Source organism: Pleurodeles waltl, chromosome 3_2 (assembly GCF_031143425.1).
Source record: "Pleurodeles waltl isolate 20211129_DDA chromosome 3_2, aPleWal1.hap1.20221129, whole genome shotgun sequence".
In the NCBI taxonomy this organism is placed as follows: Eukaryota; Metazoa; Chordata; class Amphibia; order Caudata; family Salamandridae; genus Pleurodeles; species Pleurodeles waltl.
The window spans coordinates 53,578,418-53,598,941 of record NC_090441.1 but is presented as its reverse complement, the minus strand read 5'-3'; the positions used below and the strand labels follow the sequence as shown (position 1 = coordinate 53,598,941).

Genomic DNA, 20,524 nt, shown 5'->3' with positions numbered 1-20,524 from the left:
GGTGCGCTCCCCTTCCAAGAGGATCTTCTTAATTTCCGCCTTAGAGTCTTCCGAGATGTGATCCAGATACGGGGCAATATCAGCCCACAGCTGTCTGTCGTACCTCCCCAGGACTGCCAGCAAATTTGCTGCCCTCACTATGAGGCCAGACATGGAAGAGAAACGCTTCCCAATGTTGTCTAGTCTTTTACCCTCTTTGTCCCGGAGGGGCTGAAAGTGGCGTTGATGGATTTTTAGAATGCCTCTGCGCTGGCTGGGTTATAACAGAGTCCGGTTTCGGGTGACTAGCAAGACACGCTGGGGCGCCCTCTGGGGCCCTATACCTTTTGTCCAGCCTAGGCAAAACTGCTGTTACCGTAGCTGGATTTCTCATTACTTTGAGAGCTTCCTCCCAGATGTATCCAACTATATGTATAGAGTGAACACTCTTTTGATATGGCTCCTTGAAGTCGTATAAAAAACAATCCATCTGTTTAGATGGCATGGGTATTCCAAATCTCTTTGCCGCCCTTTCAAGCAAATTATGGAAACCCCCAATATCTCCAGGGGGAGAATCCACAGGGGTAGGTGACAGAGAAAAGGGTGTTGGCAATATATAGAATTGTCCCAATCAGAGTTGTCCTGCAATTCCCCTTCTTCTCTCTCCTCATTCAAAGAGTCCGTAACCTGTATGAAGGACCTCTGCGGGGTACTTTTGGTCGATCTAGGGGATGCTCTAGGTTGTGGCACTGGAGTAGCAGGCATGGAAGGAGGAGGCGCCATCTGAATGTCCGGCTGCGGCACTGACTGAAATCTCCTCTTGTAATCTGACAACATAGACTGCAGGTCAGATATAAGTGAACTCGGAACACACACCATCTCCTCTGGAATATAAGTCTGCTGTTGCTGAGGAGAATAATACTGGTGATAATATTCGTCATCATCCTCTTGGCAATTCACATGAAGCTGCGAAGGGCTATGGGCTGCCCCGAACAGCCCATCATCATCGGAATCTTCTTCTAGAAGATGAGTCGGGATCAACGGAGTAATCTTAGTTGGGGATGTAGCCCTCAGAGTGATATTTCCTCTTGCAGACGCTGATTGTATTTTCTCTTTCTTTGTCGACGGAGTCGTCTCTGGTAATCCAAGTGCTCCCGACAGAGGGATCTTCACCATTGACGTGTCGTCGACGGAGTTGTCGTCGTAACCATCGTCAACGACGTTTTGTTCTTTAGCGTCGACAGTCTAGATTTTGTCACCGTCGTTGTGGATGTCGTCGACAAGGAAGAGGTTACCATCGCTGGCAGGATACTGTCATTGTCGTCACCGCCGATGTAGCTGCCGTGTACGTCCTCGTCGATGACAGAATCAATGTCGACGGTGGAATCGTCATCGACGGTCTATCTTCAGAGGTTGAAGTAGGCTTTCTAAACATCGTCAACACCTTTGGAGGGGGTGTAGAAGGCTCTGAGGAGGAGTTTGGGACCTCCTTCGATGTTGAAGGCCGATGGCTGGAATTTGAGGAGGATCTTTTTTCCTGAGGTGAAGATAAGAGACTGCGCCCTTCACCAGACCCCAGTGAAGTCTTTTTAAATGTCTTTGAAGGCTGTCTGGAACCCTTTTCAGATTGAGGTGATCTATGCCTCTTTTGAAACTTCCTAGAAGACCATGAAGACTCCTCACAATCCGAGTCGGAGACAGGGTTCTTTCTTGTTTTAAGCTTTTTGGAGCCAAATCAACAGCCTCCCCTCTCTATCTTTCAAAGTCTTTGATGAAAAGGTACGACATACCTTACAACTAGCAGCAGTGTGTAGAGGGTAGAGGCAATATATACACTCTGAATGAGGGTCTTCTGAATGGAGACTTTTCTTTCCACAAGTACTGCAGGCTCTAAAGAGACTTTTCCTCTCCCTGTCTGACATTCTGCTGGTATAACAGACACTAGAAGGTATAGGTGTAAATCAGAGACACCCAACAAGCAAAAACAGACTTCAGATCTTGAGAAATCTTCTCTCACAGAAACAAACTGAGCAGAGCTCAGAGGAGACTCCCTAGCACAACGTGCGGTAGAAAATCTGAGGTGCTGGAGCTTCTCTCAGGAGGATTCTAAAGGGTGGTACTCTCTGATTGCATAAGGTTCAAGTTTGGTCCTTTTTTACATAAATACTTGGATGGGTTACTAAAATGAAGAGAATTTGTTTGTTATACATAGTCTTTGGGACATTGTCTTTTTTAAGGTACCGGGGACTCCCATCTCAACGACGGGGAATGATTCAAGCATGTGAATCTATGAAAGTTCCAATACTGGCGTAAGAGCATATTACACCTTTTGGGGAAGCTATGTGCAAGTTAACATTAGGCAATGGCAATTTGATGTGGGGTGACAGAGCTAAACCTCCACATACCTAAGATGTAGGATTGTTTGTTTAGAACAGGAAGGACATTTTGGTATAGCCAGAACTAAGTCTCTGTAATTAAGAAATTGTTTTGGTGACCTGGCATGGACCTACCATTGAAAGGTTTTTTAAGAGAGATTTCTAGGTGTTCCATGGCCGATAAATCTTTACAGACTTGGAGACCTTCTACGGTTCAAGATCTTACACCTCAGAATCCATGGGAAGCTAACACCTTGGATATCATTGGTCAGCTAGGTGTTCCCCCTGTTTTGTTAATTTTCACGTTGGCCTGAAATTAAAGTTGTGAAAAGTTCTTATACAGACTCTGTTTTGGAGCCATAAATCACCTGTGAGGGTATTCAGGAGCTGGGTCCCAGCTGCTCGGGGGCTTCAGGCTAAAAGGCAGGTCTTAAGTCTCCTTCTGAACTCCTGAAGCGAGGGAGAGGTCCAGAAGTGGAAAGGGAGGCTGTTTCAGGATTCCGCTGCAAGGTAGGAGAAGAAACAACCTCCACTGTTGCTGCGGCGGATGTGGGGTGTGTGAGCAAGAGGGGAATCGCAGGAGTCTGAAGGGGAGGTGGAAGCTCAGATGTATGATGTGCCTTGGTTGTGAAGGGCTTTGTAAGTTTGCTGCAGAATTCTGAATTGGCACCCTTGGTGGATGGGGTGCCAGTGGAGTTTCTCCAGGTGGAGGGTAGGGGGGTGATGTGGATCCGTGTGGGGAGGTCAAGGGTGAGTCTGGCCACTGAGCTCTGGATGGTCTGTAGTCTCTTCAGGAGGTGTGATGTGATTTTGGTGTACAGTGCACCGATGAGGGTTTGAGTGACGATTCGTCTGGTGGAGACTGGAAGTCATTTAAAGATCTTTTGAAGCATGCAGTAAAAGGTGAGTTTTGGCAGCCTTACGCATGGACTCACAAGTGCGACATCTCAGGGAGGTCGTCGTTAAACGGAGATTAGCCCTTTCTCACATAAACAATATGTCTCAGTCAAACACACAGACAATGAAGGAGATGCAGTAAAGTTTTCAATGGTTTTATTAACAAGACTGCAATCTACTATAAATTGCACGGGTTGCAATGATTAGGATAGTGAACAGTGCAAGAAACAGAATTGTAGAGATAAGAGTCATTACTACAAAGACCCCCACCTCTTGCAATAGCATGAAATGACATGAGATGTGAAATATGTCCTAATACCCTAACATGATGAACCTAACCTCTAATGCAAAGAGAGCTAGGTGTGTTAATCCTAGTCTGCCAGTACCATGTCCATGAGAAGAGCCCCCCAACCCTCGTTACCTTGGAATGAGCTCTCTAGATCAGACTCCGTGGTGGCACGAAGACTGGGTCAGCATCAAGGTGACGTGTAGTGTAGATAGCGTTGATGGCATCTGGTAGGAATCCTTAGGTAGGTTAAAAGTCACAGGGTGATGGGGACACAGGCCTGAAAGACAGAAGGCTAAGCTAACACCTGATTCCCATTAAAACTAAATAGGATCAACTATATGTCGAGGTCCCGAGCTTGGTCTTTGGGGGTGGGCGTCCCTGGTCGACTGGCCACCAGGAGCCGCCCTAGGGTGAGGCAGTGTTCCTGAAGATCAGAACCTCCTTCTTGTCTGTGTTGAGTCTGAGGCAGTTGTCTTGCATCCAGTTTGGGATGCTGTTCATGCAGAAGTGGAAGGTGGCCTTAGTGGTAGATGGGTCTTCAGACAGCAAGAGGATGAGCTGGGAGTTGTCCGCATAGGAGATGGTGTTCGGTCAGTGGTTTCTGACGATGTTGGCCATGAGGGTCATGTAGCTGTTGAGGGTAGGGCTCAGGGACGAGCCTTAGGGGACGTAGTAGATGATGTTTTTAGGCTCTGATCTAAAAGGAGGAAGGTGGACCCTCTGAGCTATTCTGGAGAGGAAGGATGCGATCCACGTGAGGGCATTGCCTTGGAGGCTGGTCTGATGAAGACTCTTGATCAGGGTAAGGTGGTAGACCATGTTGAATGCTGTCGAGAATGATGAGGGCTGAGAATTCTTAGCAGTCAAGGAATCTGATTTTGTCTGTGGCAACAATCAGGGTGGTTTCTGTGCTGCGGTTGGAACAGAATCTGGATTGGGACGTGTCCTGAAGCTTGTTGACCTCTAGCTATTCTGTGAGTTTCTGGTTGATAGCCTTTTTGAGGACTTTATCAGGGAAGGGGAGCAGGGAGATGGGTGGATAGTTTTGGAGATCAGTGGGGTCGGCTGAAAATATCTTGTGGAGGGGGATTGATCTCAGAATGTTTCCAGCCATCTGAGTAGGTGGCTGAGGTGATGGATATGTTGAAGATGTCTGTGAGCTTGCTGATGATGTTGATGTTGTTGCTAAGGCTCAACAAGTGGTGTGGGTAAGGGTGCGAGGGAGCTCCAGAGTGGATGGAGTGCATGATGTTGGTGGTGATCTGTATGGTAAGCTGGCTCCAAATGATGATTGCATTGTCGGCAGGGGCATCTGTGGGGGCTGGGAGGCAGAGGGTGCTGGCGAGAGCGGGTGGGTTTTAAAGTTACTGTAGATGGTGTATATCTTGTCGTGAAAGAAATCAGCTAGGGTGTTGCAGAGTTCCTAAGAGTTGATGAGGGGCTGGAGAAATCCTTGACAATGCTGAAGAGTTATTTGCTGTGGTTGGAGCTGGCTTTGATGTGGTTGGCCACGGCAGTCCTTTTGGTGTCCTTCAGGAGTCTGCGTTACTGGCTGAGTGATGTCGTGAAGGTAGCCCGGTTAGTGGACTCTTGGGTGGTGTGCCCTCTCCTTTCCCATTGTTTGCAGGTTAGTTTCGATGTTCTCAGTCCTGGGATGTACCGGCTGGCTTGTGTGGAGGGTCTGTTGGGTTTGGAGAGTTTGCTGGGGGGCGACTGTCAGCGCTGTTGGAGATCCAGATGGTGAAGTTTTTGACGGCTTGTTTGAGGAGGTGTCAAGGGAGAAGAGGTTGAGGGCATTGGTCCATTGGCTTTTGGATACTCCGTTCCAGCTGCAGTAAGATGTGCTCGTTGGTCTGATGGGGCGGGTTGGGGCAGCTGTGTAGTGGACAATGGTGTGGTCTGTCCAGAAGAGCTTGTTGGTGTGGCTGTATTTCACTCTGCTGCTGGCAGTGAAGATAGGATCTAGCGTGTGCCCTGCGATGTGCGTGGGGTCGCTGACTTTCTAAATGAGACCGGTGACTAAGTGAGGCTGATGTTGTTCATGCTGTCTAAAAGGTCAATGGTGTTGGCATGATTAGCATCAACAAGGTAGAAATTGAGGTATACTAGGAAATGTAGTGAGTGGTGTCAGTGGCTTGGGAGGCAATGAATTTGGAGATGGCGTTGTAGAGTCAGGGTGGGGTCTTGGAGGTCTGTAGACGACTGTGCCTCTGATGGTGGTTTTACAGTCAATTCTAAGCTGGAATTTAAGGTGTTCCATGATTGTGGTGTTGTCGTATGTAATGGTGGTGCAGTGGATGTATTTCATGTGCATAATGGCGATTCCACCTCCGTGTTTATCGATGCTGTCCCGGTGAACATTCTTGTAGCTGAGGCGGCATGGCTGTGGCGATGTAGGGTGTGGAGGCAGAGTTGACTGAGGTCTCAGTGAGGAAGACGATGTCGGGGTGGGATTGGCGATGGTGTCCCATATCTTGGTCACATGTTTGCAGAGGGATTGGGCATTGAGCAGAAGGGAGTGGAGTTGTTCTGGTGCAGTTATAGCTGGCATGGCACTGGTAGTAGGGTACGTGGGTGTGTCGATGCTGCAGGAGAACCGGCAAAGGTGGCAGGCGAAGGGTCCTGTTGAAGAGTGTGAAGCGGAGCAGCAGCAGTTCTTGTTACTGGATCTGGAGTTCAGGGCTGTGAGCTTTGGTCCCGGAGTAGCAGCATATGGCGGGAGAATCAGGGTTCCTGGCGCTGGGCACGGTCTAGATGTGGATGGGTGCAGACGACTCAGTATGTCCGCTGTGCATCTGCGGTGCGGCCTTCATTAAGTTGGTGCTCGGAGGGGCGCAAGAGAGGCGGGTGGAGTGACGGGAACAGCCCTGGGCGAGGAGCGAGTTCGCTTTTAAAGGAAGAAGGAAACAAACCTAAATTAAATGCTGAAACTAAATGCAGAACTACAAGCAGCCCAAAAAACAAAACTAGAGCAAGGACTGCCAGGGACTGACCAGCATGAGCAGGAGCAGCCCTAACAGCAGTGCCACAGCAGGAGGCCACCTGACAAGGAAGTACTGCCAAGCAGTGAGCGGGAGCTGTAGAGAACATGTTCAGTGCGGTCACGCTGTGGCCTCCATAGAGTAGGCCTTAGGAAGGGCGCTGGGGAGGCGGGATGCAGGTGGCAGGAAGCAGGAACGGCCCTGGGCGAGCAGCGAGTCTCACTGCCAACGGAAGAAGGAAATAAACCTAAATTAAATGCAGAAACTGAAACTAAATGCAGAATTACAACTAACCCAAAAAGCAAAACTGGAGCAAGGACCGCCAGGGACTGACTAGCAAGGCAGGAGCAGCCCTAACAGCAGTGATACAGCGGGAGACCAACAGACAAGGAGCCACTGCTAAGCAGCCACATGGCGCTATAGATCAAGTTTTTGTATGTGAAGGTATTCCTTTGTATTTCCTGAGTAATAAAGGAGTACCATTTTTTTCCTTGAAAGATAAACAATATTTTGACAGGACTGGAGAGAAACACAAATCTACTTTTCTGTACAACCCCAGTGGAAATGGCATAGTTGAGAGGTTTAACCAGGTGATCAAGTATGCTATTCAGTTGGCCATTTCAAGTAATACTGATTGGGAATCACACCTATGTAAGACTATTTGGGCCTACAGAGTCATGAGTAACAACTGTACTGGAGTGTCTCCTTTTGTGGTAATGGCAGCGAGACATCCAAAAACTAAATTCTCTCCTGGCTGCGTATTTAATTCTGAAGTTCAACGTTGCCCTACTGAAGGTGTCAGGAAGAAGATAAATGAGAAGCATGTGAAAAGGAAGTCTTAATTTTATTCCAAGAAAGGTACCAAAGAGGTTACTAGAAGATTTAGGCCCTCATTATGACATTGGCGGCAAATGCCACCTACCGCCACGGCGACGGCCGCCAACATACCGTTGCCGTGGCTACCGACCGTCCATGGCATTATGACCGTAGATGGAATACTCCAATTTTCTTAAGTCCAACGTCCTATTACTGGTAATAGGATGTTGGACTTAAGAAAATTGGAATCAAGGTTGATTATTAGCTGTAATACAATGGAACCTATGGGTTTGAATAAGGATGAAGAATTATCGGTGTATTTATATTGACTGACCGTATAACATAGATGTATTTAGAATTTAATAGGTTTGAATTTCAGTAGTAATTATTATTATATTATATGTTGAAGGTTTGCTGTTTAATAATTTTACCCTCTTTTCTTTCCATGATTGGCAGGAAGTATGTAAAGGTTTATTTAGACTATTTATAGTACACGGACAGAAACACGATGATTGACTTTATCTGAAGATGTATGGTAAACTAAATAAGAAGCAAAAGAGCTATTATATCTCCAGGGTATTGCTGGATTACCCACAAATACATAGATAAAAATAAGATGAGTATTCCCATATGAGGTATGATTATTTGTATAAGTAATAACTGGTTTATAGTATTGGTAAAAGATTAAGAATTGAAAAATCATAATAGAATTATTAAGATATGTGTATATATATTGAGGTAGATTTGATTAGTTTAATTTATGGTATAAGGAGGAGTTAATAACATGTAGGAATTGTGGGTTTAAGTAAGTCATATTAATTTTAGTTATACTGGTTATTGTAAGATTTCTATTTTAAGATGGCTGCCACTGTTTTTTGATAGTAAATGTAGTCCACTTTTTATATTTATTATGTTAGTTATAATGGAAAGGGAAAAAGGTTTCTGAATATCTCTGTGATCAAGGGAGCAGAGTCTCCTGTAACGCATTGGAGAATACAAGCTTTGTCTTTTTCTGTGCTTTTCTGCTTGAATAAAGAACACTGGGACTGTAGCAAGTAAGTGGCTGCGACATTGTCTTCTTTTCAAGAAGTATTTTGGATGATTTATAGGGGCTCGTGACCCTGTTGCAGCCTGCCGCGTTGGACGCTGACTTCCACGAAACTTTGAAGTATTATATATATATATGTGTATATATATATATAAAATAATAACTATGTATATATGTATACATTTATGAATATATTTGATATTTATATTTGATTAAAGGTTTTGTTTTATATTTGACTGATGTATTCATGTCAGGTATGTATGATCGGTAGTCACCTGTTCGCCTTGAAGGCACGTAAAAAATGGTGAAAACTGACATCAGCATGCCGGCGAGGACCTCTTATTGCCTCGATGACGTCAGACGGCGTTGCGTGGGAGTTGGGCAATTGTGACGTCCTCGTCGACGTGCAGAGCTGGGAAGAACATTTCCGTTGAATGCTGGCACACTGGGAGAATTCACTAGATGAGGAATCCACAGGTAGCTAGTGTATCCACCAGAAAAGGCGTTACCGAAGGTAAATGACTTGTTCTTTTGGGATGCTCAGTGGTGACAGCTACTGGTGCCTCTAGGGAATCCAAACCATATTTATCGCTGCTGGAGTGGCAGGCAGGGAATTCTTGATTTTCTTGAGAAAGTAGGTGCTGCTGCCTCACTGTGTTTCGGACCAAATTGGTTTTAATGAGGGCATGCACCAGCTACGTTTATACCAGTTTTGTGCTCATATTTGTATTTGATCTATCTGGGGGTGCAGTGGATCTGTTGGTGACCTGCTGCAGTGTATCAGTTTCCCTGCAACTTCAGTCCTTACTCCTGAAGGGCCCTCATTTTGTAATGGGACACCACTATGGCCTCTTTAATGAGTGTTGCCATTTCTTGTCATTGCTCAACAGCAGACAAAAAAATATATCTACTCAGGTCTGTCTTCCACCTCCTTTGATGAAGAGGAATTTCGTTGTGTAATTGTCTTGTAAGGCCTTTTCTTGTGGTCACAGGGTATGTAAAGACCGATGCCCATTAATTGGAAGAATTAATGCTGTTTACTACTGTTGGTAGGTGGAGGCCACAGTGGTGTTTTTTTATGCTGATAATGCATTCAACTCTCTTGAATGGCCCCTAACTTTTTCAAATATTCAGCCATATGGGGTTGAGCACTACCTTTATTAAATGGGTTTAACACTTTAACTTCACAGTTCACCTTTGACCATGTTGCACATTAACAATATACTCTCCCCACCTATAGACATACAATGCGGTACAAGGCAGAGATGCCCTTTGTCCCCGCTATTGTTTGCCATTGTAATAGAATCTATTGCTTGTACACTAGGGCAACACCATTCCGATCAAAGCCTTATCTTACAAATGCTCCATACAATTCTCTCTGTATGCTGATGACCTTGCCTTCTTTATCAAAGATCCAAATGTAATCCTGTCTTCTGTCGTAAGGGTCATGCGCCACATTGATGTAATCTTTGGGATAATGATTAATTATGATTAATCTACTATTTTTCCCTTAATCCATAATACACACCGGTGTGAACTGCAATACCTACTAGAGAAGTCCACCACCTCTGTCTGGTTGCTTGACACAAAACGGTTAGGCCCCTCCCCCCACCTCACACACACACACACACACACACACACACACACACACACACACACACACACAGCAGAATGTGATGCGGGCCCCTCAGTCTCCCTTATCTCACAGGAGTACAATGGCCTTGGGCCTAATGGAGGCCTCCTGAAGCACCCTCCTCCCCCGTCCACTACAGAGGCCTGCCTTACACTCCTGGCTCTGTCAAGCTTGAGATTCAGATCCATTCCAAAGCTAAAGCAATGTTGAGGGAGAACTATGGCAAAGCTACTGACAAACTATCTGGGCAGATAGAGTACTGGATAAAACTTCCCATAACTAAGATCGGTACACGTGCCCTCCTTAAATTTATTGTTGGGTCACAACTCTTGTACTATTTCAATAACGTTCCTAATTTTTCCAGCTACTCCTTTTTTCCCCACTTTCCATTCACTGCTAACCAGATTAATATGGGCAAGCAAACAAACAATTCAGGGTCAAATATTCCACTCTGGTCCTCCCATTTCTGGAAGGTAGTCTTGAAACACCAGATCCAATCCTATATTATAAGTGAATATGCATTTTATTGGCACCATCCTTCCTTGCCTCCTCAACACAGTTATAGAAGCAGACATAGCAGACCCTGTGCCACGCTGCACACCGTACTCTGCCAGGCAATGCCAAGAGATTAACCTGGCTATCCGCGTAGTGCATTTATTGCACTATTCGGCCAAATATTAAGGATTACAGCAGCTATTCTCTTCCCTACCTACCACTCATTGACAGTCCGTTAATCCTTCCCATGACTGAGCCCAAAGCAGGAATCCAGTTTAGACATGGAGTAGTTACTTCTGTAGGAAAGTATTCTTAATCGTCAATTTCTTTCACTTGAGGAGTTTCTAGAGACAATGACCACCATCGCTGAATGTTTTTCTTTACAATACGTTCAAAGGGATGTTATAGCAGCTCTTGATGGAGTTCTACATCACCTACTGGAATTGACACAACTTTCCCATCTCATTGTCGCTTCTGATGCTAAACAGCAGTCTCTGCACTTTACCACCTGCTAGTAAGAGCTGAGACCAATATCTTATTGAAGGTCAGTTTGAGATGGGAGAAATGGTTGGGCAAGAAGCTTGGGGATATGCAGTCGAGCTGCTGCTGTCAGCACACACAGAGGGGTTTCAGTGAATACTCAGCATAGAGCTGATTTCAAGTAGAGTTTATTCCTCCTGATGATAGATACAGCAGTTGCTTTCAAGCCCAGTCCACCTTTCTCCAGCCCAGCTCCTTCTGCCCCCAGCACTCCATTCCACCTCCATCTGGTAAAAGATTAAGAATTGAAAAATCATAATTGAATTATTAAGATATGTGTATATATATTGAGGTAGATTTGATTAGTTTAATTTATGGTATAAGGAGGAGTTAATAACATGTAGGAATTGTGGGTTTGAGTAAGTCATATTAATTTTAGTTATAGTGGTTATTGTAAGATTTCTATTTTAAGATGGCTGCCACTGTTTTTTTATAGTAAATGTAGTCCACTTTTTATGTTTATTATGTTAGTTATAATGGAAAGGGAAAAGGGTTTCTGAATATCTCTGTGATCAAGGGAGCAGAGTCTCCTGAAACGCGTTGGAGAATACAAGCTTTGTCTTTTTCTGTGCTTTTCTGCTTGAATAAAGAACACTGGGACTGTAGCAAGTAAGTGGCTGTGACATTGTCTTCTTTTCAAGAAGTATTTTGGATGATATATATATATATATATACACATATATATATATATATATATATATATATATATATAAAAAACACATATATGTACATGTATCTACATATACAATCAAACATATATACACCTCCTTATATACATACACACCCTAGGATATCTTGGTAAGACCAACCAGGCAACTGGGGGCGGGTGGGACCATGAGGAATCCACAGGTAGCTAGTGTATGCACCAGAAAAGGTGTTACTTAAGGTAAGTAACTTGTTCTTCTGATGGATACAACTACCTGTGGATTCCTCACCTAATGAATAGAGTCCCAAAGCAGTATCGCACTCAGTGACGGGTGCCTGAATGGTCACACCAAGAAATCCTGCAGCACGGACCGTGCAAAATGGCCATCCCTCCTAACCTCTGAATCCAAGCAATAATGCTTCGCAAAAGTATGGAGGGAAGCCCAAGTTGCGGCCTTACAACTATCAGCCACAGGAACACCTCTAGCCAAAGCCGAAGAGGCAGACTAAGCCCTGGTGGAATGGGCTCTAATTCTAACAGGAGGAACCTTCTTTGCCAAAGAATAACACATTTTTATGCAAAGAATGACCCACCTGGAAAGTGTTCTCTTGTGGACCGCCTTGCCCTTCCTCTTCCCCACGTTGCCGATGAAGAGCTGATCTTCCACTCGGAACTCTCTTGTTCTGTCAACGTAGAAGCTTAAAGGTCTTTTAGGGTCAAGTCGATGAACTTTCTCATCCTCTTTCGATGGATGGGGAGGAGGATAAAAGGATGAGAGCGTAATAAACTGCCCTAAATGGAAGTGTGTAACAACCTTGGGAAGGAAAGCCGCCCTGGTCCTCAGCACCACTTTGTCCGCATGGAAGGAAGTGAAAGGGGGTTTAACGCTAAGCACATCACTCACTCGCCTAGCTGATGTGATGGCTACAAGAAAAACAGTTTTTAACACTAAAAACCTTAAGGGGCATGAATGTAAAGGCTCAAATGGTGAACTCATCAAGAATGTGAGTACTAAATTCAGATCCCATTGAGGCATAATAAAAGGAGAGGGAGGGAACTTATTAGTAAGACCTTTCAAGAACCTTACAACTATAGGGGATTTAAACAAAGAGGGTTGATCAGGAAGGCACAGAAAGGCCGACAGCGCCGACAAATAGCTCTTAACAGTCGCAACTGCACAACCCCTCTGCGCCAAGGACAACGCAAATAATAAAATGTCTGACAAATGGGCACGTAAGGGATCAATTTGGTTCTCTCCACACCAAGCCACAAATTTTGCTCATCTACCAGCATAGATTGATTTGGTGGAGTGTCCCCTGGCCGATAAAATAACGTCCACCACCTCTGGCGGGAGAGAAAAGGAACTCAGATTGCCCTGTTCAATCTCCAGGCATGCAGGTGCAGACTCTGGAGGTGGGGGTGTAGAACCTGCCCCTGCGATTGCGAGAGGAGGTCTGCCTTGAGAGGGAGACGGAGCGGAGGTCACAGTGAGAGTTGGAGAAGATCAATTCCACACCCTTTGTGGACAATCCGGAGCTATTAAAATGACTTGCACTCGGTCTTGGCGAATCTTACTCAGAACCCGAGGAATCAAGGGTATGGGGGGAAACGCGCAAAGCAAATGGCCGTGCCAGGGCTTCTGAAAAGCATCCCACAACGCCCCCTGCATCGGATACTGGAGGCTGCAGAACGACGGGCAGTGCGCATTCCCCTGAGTGGCAAAGAGGTCTACCTGAGGAAATCCCCACATCCGGAAGATACAAAGGATCAGATCCGGATGGAGACGCCACTCGTGATCGACTGAGAAGTGTTGACTGAGACTGTCCGCACGCATGTTTTAACTCCGGCCGGATGGTTTGCTACCACGCAAACTTGATGGTCCTGTGCCCAAGACCAAAGCAGTAGAGATTCTCTGCAGAGAAGGTACGACCCTACTCCTCCCCGCTTGTTTATGTACCACATCGCAGTAGTGCTGTCCGTCAGAACCTGGACCGACTGACCGCGAAGGGAGGGGAGGAAGGCCTTGAGAGCTAAACGTATCGCCCGCAATTTCAACAGATTGATGCGAAACATCTGTTCCACTGGAGACCAACTACCTTTGATCTCCAGGTCCCCCAGATGAGCTCCCCACCCTAAAGTGGAAGCATCCGTTATCACTGTGGTCACCCGAGGCGGCAGTGAAAATGGCCTTCCTTTGGTAAGATTGCTGTCCACAGCCCACCATCGTAGATTCGCTGCAGTGTCTCTGGGGATCTTTATCGACTCCTCGAGATCCCTTTGTGTTGAAACCACTGCCTGCGGAGGCACCACTGAAGAGCCCTCATGTGCCAGCGTGCATGAGTGACCAACAGAATGCATGAGGAGAACAGACGAAGGACCTTGAGGACTGGAACTACCGCTCCACTTAGAAATATTGAAATCAATGCCTGAATGTCCTGAATCCGCTGAGGCGGAGGAAAGGCCCGATTCAACGTTGTATCCAGTACAGCCCTGTAGGAAGTTGGCTCTGTATGTACTATTTCAAAGTAAGAAATAGCATGCACAGAGTCCAAGGGTTCCACTTAGAGGTAAGATAGTGGCAAAATTAGATAATTCTAATGCTCTATTTTGTGGTAGTGTGGTCGAGCAGTAGGCTTATCAGAGGGTAGTGTTAAGCATTTCTTGTACACACACAGGCAATAAATGAGGAACACACACTCAAAGACAATTCCAGGCCAATAGGTTTTCATAAAGAAAAATATATTTTCTTAGTTTATTTTTAAGAACCACAGGTTCAAGATTTACGAACAATACTTTAAATCAAAGGTATTTCACTCAGGTATCTTAGGAACTTTGAATTATCACAACAGCATGTACAGTTTTGGCAAAAATGGCAATAAGCTATTTTAAAAGTGGACACAGTGCAAAAATCACCAGTTCCTGGGGGAGGTAAGTAATTGTTAAGTTCACAGGTAAGTAAAACACTTACAGGGTTCAAAGTTGGGTCCAAGGTAGCCCACCATAGTGCAAACAGGCGTCAGGTTTTCAGTAGGAATCAATGGGGAGACCCGGGGGTCTCTTCAACGATGCAGGCAGGCACGGGGGCTCCTCGGGGTAGCCACCACCTGGGCTAGGTAGAGGGTCGCCTGGGGGTCACTCCTGCACTGGAGTTCAGTTCCTTCAGGTCCTGGGGGCTGCGGTGCAGTGTGGTTTCCAGGCATCGGGTTCCTTGAAGCAGGAGGTCGCGGTCAGGGGGAGCCTCTGGATTTCCTCTGCAGGCGTTGCTGTGAGGACTCAGGGGGGTCAACTCTGGCTACTCACTGGCTCGCAGTCGCCGGGGAGTCCTCCCTGTAGTGTTGGTTTTCCGCAGGTCAAGCCGGGGCCTTGGGTGCAGAGTGGAAAGTCTCACGCTTCCGGTGGGAAATGCGTGGTCTTTAAAAGTTGATTCTTTGTTGCAAAGTTGCAGGTTTGTTGAACAGGGCCACTGTTCTCGGGAGCTTCTTGGTCCTTTTAGATGCTGGGTAGTCCTCTGAGGCTTCAGAGGTCGCTGGACCCTGTGGGATGCGTCGCTGTTGCAGTTTTTCTCGAAGTGGGGAGACAGGCCAGTAGGGCTGGGGCCGAAGCAGTTGTCATCTCCGTCTTCTCTGCAGGGCTTCAGGTCAGCAGTCCTTCTTCTTCTTCTTAGTTTGCAGGAATCTAGTTTCCTAGGTTCTGGGGAGCCCCTAAATACTGAATTCAGGGGTGTGTTTAGGTCTGGGAGGGCAGTAGCCAATGGCTACACCCACTTTGTGCCTCCTCCCTGTGGGGAGGGGGGGCACATCCCTAATCCTATTGGGGGAAAAGTAAGAGTCACCTCAGCTCAGGACACCTTAGGGGCTGTCCTGACTGGGGAGTGACTCCTCCTTGTTTTTCTCATTAACTCCTCCAGCCTTGCCGCCAAAAGTGGGGGCAGTGGCTGGAGGGGCGGGCATCTCCACTAGCTGGGATGCCCTGTGGCGCTGTAACAAAGGGGGTGTATTTCACAATAAAATGTACACTGGCATCAGTGTGCATTTATTGTGCTGAGAAGTTTGATACCAAACTTCCCAGTTTTCAGGGTAGCCATTATGGTGCTGTGGAGTTCGTTTTTGACAAACTCCCAGACCATATACTCTTATGGCTACCCTGAACTTACAATGTCTAAGGTTTTGCTTAGACACACTAGGGGCATAGTGCTCATGCACCTATGCCCTCACCTGTGGTATAGTGCACCCTGCCTTAGGGCTGTAAGGCCTGCTAGAGGGGTGACTTTTCTATGCCATAGGCAGTGTGAGGTTGGCATGGCACTCTGAGGGGAGTGCCATGTCGACTTGGTCATTTTCTCCCCACCAGCACACACAAGCTGGCAAGCAGTGTGCATGTGCTGAGTGAGGGGTCCCCAGTGTGGCATAATACATGCTGCAGCCCTTAGAGACCTCCCTGGCATCAGGGCCCTTGGTACCAGGGGTACCAGTTACAAGGGACTTACCTAGGTGCCAGGGTTGTGCCAATAGTGAAGACAAAGGTGCAGTTTAGGGAAAGAACACTGGTGCTGGGGCCTGGTTAGCAGGGTCCCAGCACACTTTCAAATCATAACTTGGCATCAGCAAAGACAAAAAGTCAGGGGGTAACCATGCCAAGGAGGCATTTCCTTACTAGCCCCTATGAACAGGAGGCATTGAGAGAGCTCCAGGTGAGATTTGAGCACGTTTACCGAAAAGCCCAGATCGAACAACAACTGGGTTGTCATCTGAAGGTGAAGCAACACGAGCTCTGGAGACTTGGCTTTGATCAACCAATCGTCCAGGTAAGGGAATACTGCTATCCCCTTCCTCCTGAGATGCACTGCAACCACCGCCATCACCTTCGTGAAGACTCGAGGCGCGGAAGAGACCAAAAAGAAGGACTGTAAAAGTGTTGCGACCCCACCACAAACCAGAGATACTTCCTGTGCGACTTGAGAATGGGGATGTGAAAGTAAGCATCCTGCAAGTCGTCAGACACCATCCAATCTTCTTCATTCAACGCCAAAAGCACCTGCGCTAGGGTCATCATTTTCAACTTCTCCTGCTTGAGGAACCAGTTCAAAACCCTCAGGTCCAGGATAGGCCTCAACTGACCATCCTTCTTGGGGATCAGGAAATATCTCGAATAACAAGCCTGACCCTTTTCCTGCTCTGGAACAAACTCCACTTCACCTTTTGATAATAGGGTCTGAACTTCCTGTTGCAACAACAGGAGATGGTCTTCTGTGCAAAAGGAGGGACGCGGAGGGATGGCAGGAGGAAACTCCCGAAAGGGAAGTAAGTGCATAACCTTTCTCCACAATATTGATGACCCAGGAATCCGATGTGATCAGCTTCCACATGCAGAGAAAATGAAACAACCTTCCCCCTACAGGAGAAGTATGGGATGGAATGGACGGAGGACTAAGGCTGCTTTCCCTGTTGCACCCCCCCGAGGAAGAGGCAGGGTGCTGTTGGGTGGCTCCTCTGGTTCGAACTCTACCCCTCCCTCTAAATGACCTATAGGCCTGCAGGCTGGAGTCTCCCCCGAAAGGAAGAACCTAGTCCAAACCCCCTGAACCTTCTGAATGACCTGAACGGGGTGGTAGTTGAAGCCTGCAAACCTAGGGACTTAGCCGTAGCCCTGCTCTCTTTGAAGCGCTCTAAGGCAGAGTCAGCTTTCAAACCAAATAGCTTATCTCCATCAAATGGCAAGTCTAAAAGAGTTGTTTGCACATCAGATGAAAAACCAGACGATCTCAGCCAAGCATGTCTCCTGGTTGCAATGGATGTCCCCATCGCTCTGGCCACCGAATCCGCAGTATCTAACCCTGACTGAATGACCTGAGTCGCTGCCGCTTGTGCATCAGCCAAAAGATCCCGCATGTCCTGGGGCAAATCTGGCATCTCAGCCTTAGCTGCATCCATCAAGGCATGGATATATCTTCCTAACACACAAGTCGCGTTAGCCGACTTCAGGGCCATACTGCAAGATGAAAAGATCTTCTTGGCCGACTGCTCCATCCTTTTAGACTCCCTGTCTTATGCAGCCCCAGGGAACGAACCAGGAGCTGAGCGCGAGGAGCAGGATTTCTGAACCACCAGACTAGGAGTCGGATGCTTAGAGAGGAAGCCCGGGTCCACAGGAGCCACTCTGTATCTCCTCGTCACTGATCTTCTAACTGCAGTTGAAGACACTGGTTTCCTCCATACCTCAAGAATCGGTTCAGTGAGAGCCTCATTAAAAGGCAGGAGCAGCTCTGCAGCAGCCGAAGCCGGATGTGACACCTCTGTGAGGATATTGGTTTTCACCTCAGCTGCAGGTAACAGGAGATCTAAAAAGTCTGCTGCCTTCCTCACCACTGAGTGGAATGAAGCAGCTTCCTCAGTGAACTCGCCTGGGGATGCTAAGTCCCACTCTGGGGAAGTATTGAGACCGCTGGCAGAGTCCAAACCCTGAAAGTCCCCCAGGCACTCTGCGATCTCGCCTTCCTCTAGGAGCCGTCTCTGAAACTCCTGCTCCTCCAACAGTCTGAGAGCCTTCCTCCTCGAGCGCAACCTGGCCTCTATCCTCGGCGTCGATAAAGAATTAGCCGACGCCGACGACCTAGGCCGACACTGATATTCAGATTCTTCCGACGCCGGATCCATCGGCGCCATGAGAAGGCAAGCCCTCTTCGTCGGCGTCGATTGGAGTCATGGCGAAGTCAACGGCACCACTGAATCAGCTGAAACCACCGGTGTCGAAGGTCTTCTCGGCGACGTCAAAGGCACCGGTGCCGGACCAGCACCTTCTACCGGGCAGAAGGGCATAAAAGGCGTCGCCTTGTATGAAGCCGGAACGCCCAGACCAAAAGCTAATGGACCTGAGGGACCAGCCGGTGCACCGGCAGGAGCCATGGAGCTGAAGATGCTGTACATCGTGTTTAAGAAGGCCGCCGGATTCGCACCCGGAGCCGGGAAAGCAGGATACCCCTGCGGCGTCGTGCTGACTGCGATGTCGGCACTGGATCCGGCACCTCTGATTGTGCAGGCGAGAAGGCAGGACTCTGGCGAGGCTCGTCCACCTCAAAAACAGACGGCGCCGGAGAAGCCTGAGGACTTTGAGGCTGTGGCGTCACTGTCGGGCTGACCTCCCACGTCGTACGACGCCGAGCAGATGGAGACCTCGAACAAGATTGATCTTTCCCCGAACGACAACGGGAATCATGCCGATGCCGAGAGTCATGACGATGCCCTCTCTTATGTGAAGATTTCGAAGAAGACCTCCGATGTGCGTTTTCCTTCTTCTTCGATTTAGCCAAAAACAGCTTGGCTTCACGCTCCTTCAACACCTTTGGGTTAATCTGTTGACACAAACCACACTCTTCGACGTCGTGCTCTGAGCTCAAGCACCATAAACAGTCATTATGCGGGTCCGTCACCGACATACGGCCCCCGCATTCCCTACAAGGCTTGAAGCCGGACTTCCGAGGTGGAGACATTTTAACTAGAAAGTATTTCTTCCGAGAAACAGTAGCTCCCCAAGAGCCAGGAGAAAAAAACGTTACTCGAAGGCACGGAAAAAAAGGAAGTGACGTCAGCACGCCGGTGAGGACCTCTTATTGCCTCAATGACGTCAGACAGCATTGCGTAGGAGTCGGGCAATTGTGACTGCCTCGTCGACGTGCAGAGCTGGGAAGAAAATTTCCATCGAATGCTGGCGCATTGGGAGAATTCATTAGGTGAGGAATCCACAGGTAGTTTTATCCATCAGAATGGGGTGCTAGCTTCGGCCGGGATTTAGGCCACCTACCTAATTTTTGTGAAATGGTTTAATATTACCCACAAAATAAAAGGCACAGAATATAGCCAAATATAGCCGAATATAGCCAAAATGTTTATTACTAATTAATTTAAAAAAACAAAAAATAAAAAACAAGCACAGACCATACAACTGCTGCGCTATATATCCCGTCAAATCACAAGCTTCTTAACAGCTTTGGGGCTGCTGGCTCACTGACCCAGTCGGCTCAAGAGCCAACACTTGCGTTTTTTTTTTTTTTACTCACCATCTGCTTGCTTGCCCCCTAACAGTGGGTAAACCACAGCACACACTGAATCGACAATCACAATCTTCACTGGCCCCAAGGAGCTTGTCACCTGCAAGACACACTTGATTAAGAAACAGTGACACACACTCACAGACTTAAGCATATCAATCAATACCTGGTTTTAAAGAACAGCCTACCCCCATTCAAGACAGAGCACAGTAGGCTTGACTCAACATACACGTAGGGCAATATTCCATGGCTATGTCCTGTACCAAATATGCTCCTAAACCTATGAGAGCCATTCCTATAAGTTTGAAAACATACCCACTGCAATAAACCAATATAGCAAATACCATGTTAAGTGCAGCAATACGATTCTGAAATGGAGAAGACAGTTAGGTGGTCACAGAAATGTAATGTCCAGTAGCGGAGCCTAAATTCCAGTCTAACCTGACTTCCCTTCCCTGACTGATGATATTCAAGGGGCAGCTAGCTGTTTCATTTGGAAGGCTTTAGGTCACCGTATGAAGACAGACTTGAACTGCCTGACAACTACTTCTTTACCCTCAAACCCTTTCACATGAAGACCAGAATGGGACCTGTAATCTACTGATTCTAACTTAAATTCAGGAGTATGTACAAATGCAGTTCAGGCTTTGCTGTCTGTTTACCTGAACCAGGGATGCAAGGGTGGACCAGATAACCCTTTTTTCTCTCTGTATATTGTGACACTGAAGGCCCCTGTTCTTATGGATTGCTATGGCTCACCTAATTAAGTGCCGCAAAAATA

At 47.1% G+C, this 20,524-nt stretch overlaps 1 protein-coding gene across 3 annotated transcripts in view; it reads right to left on the bottom strand.

Annotated features, from left to right (window-relative positions):
• RAD51D (RAD51 paralog D) overlaps positions 1-20,524 on the bottom strand; it is a 161,785-nt gene that overhangs the window by 30,799 nt on the left and 110,462 nt on the right. For all 3 annotated transcript variants that reach the window (XM_069226756.1, XM_069226758.1, XM_069226757.1), the window contains one exon: positions 19,753-19,843. In XM_069226756.1, coding sequence (XP_069082857.1) covers positions 19,753-19,843 — 91 coding nt within the window. The remainder of the gene's footprint in view (positions 1-19,752; positions 19,844-20,524) is intronic.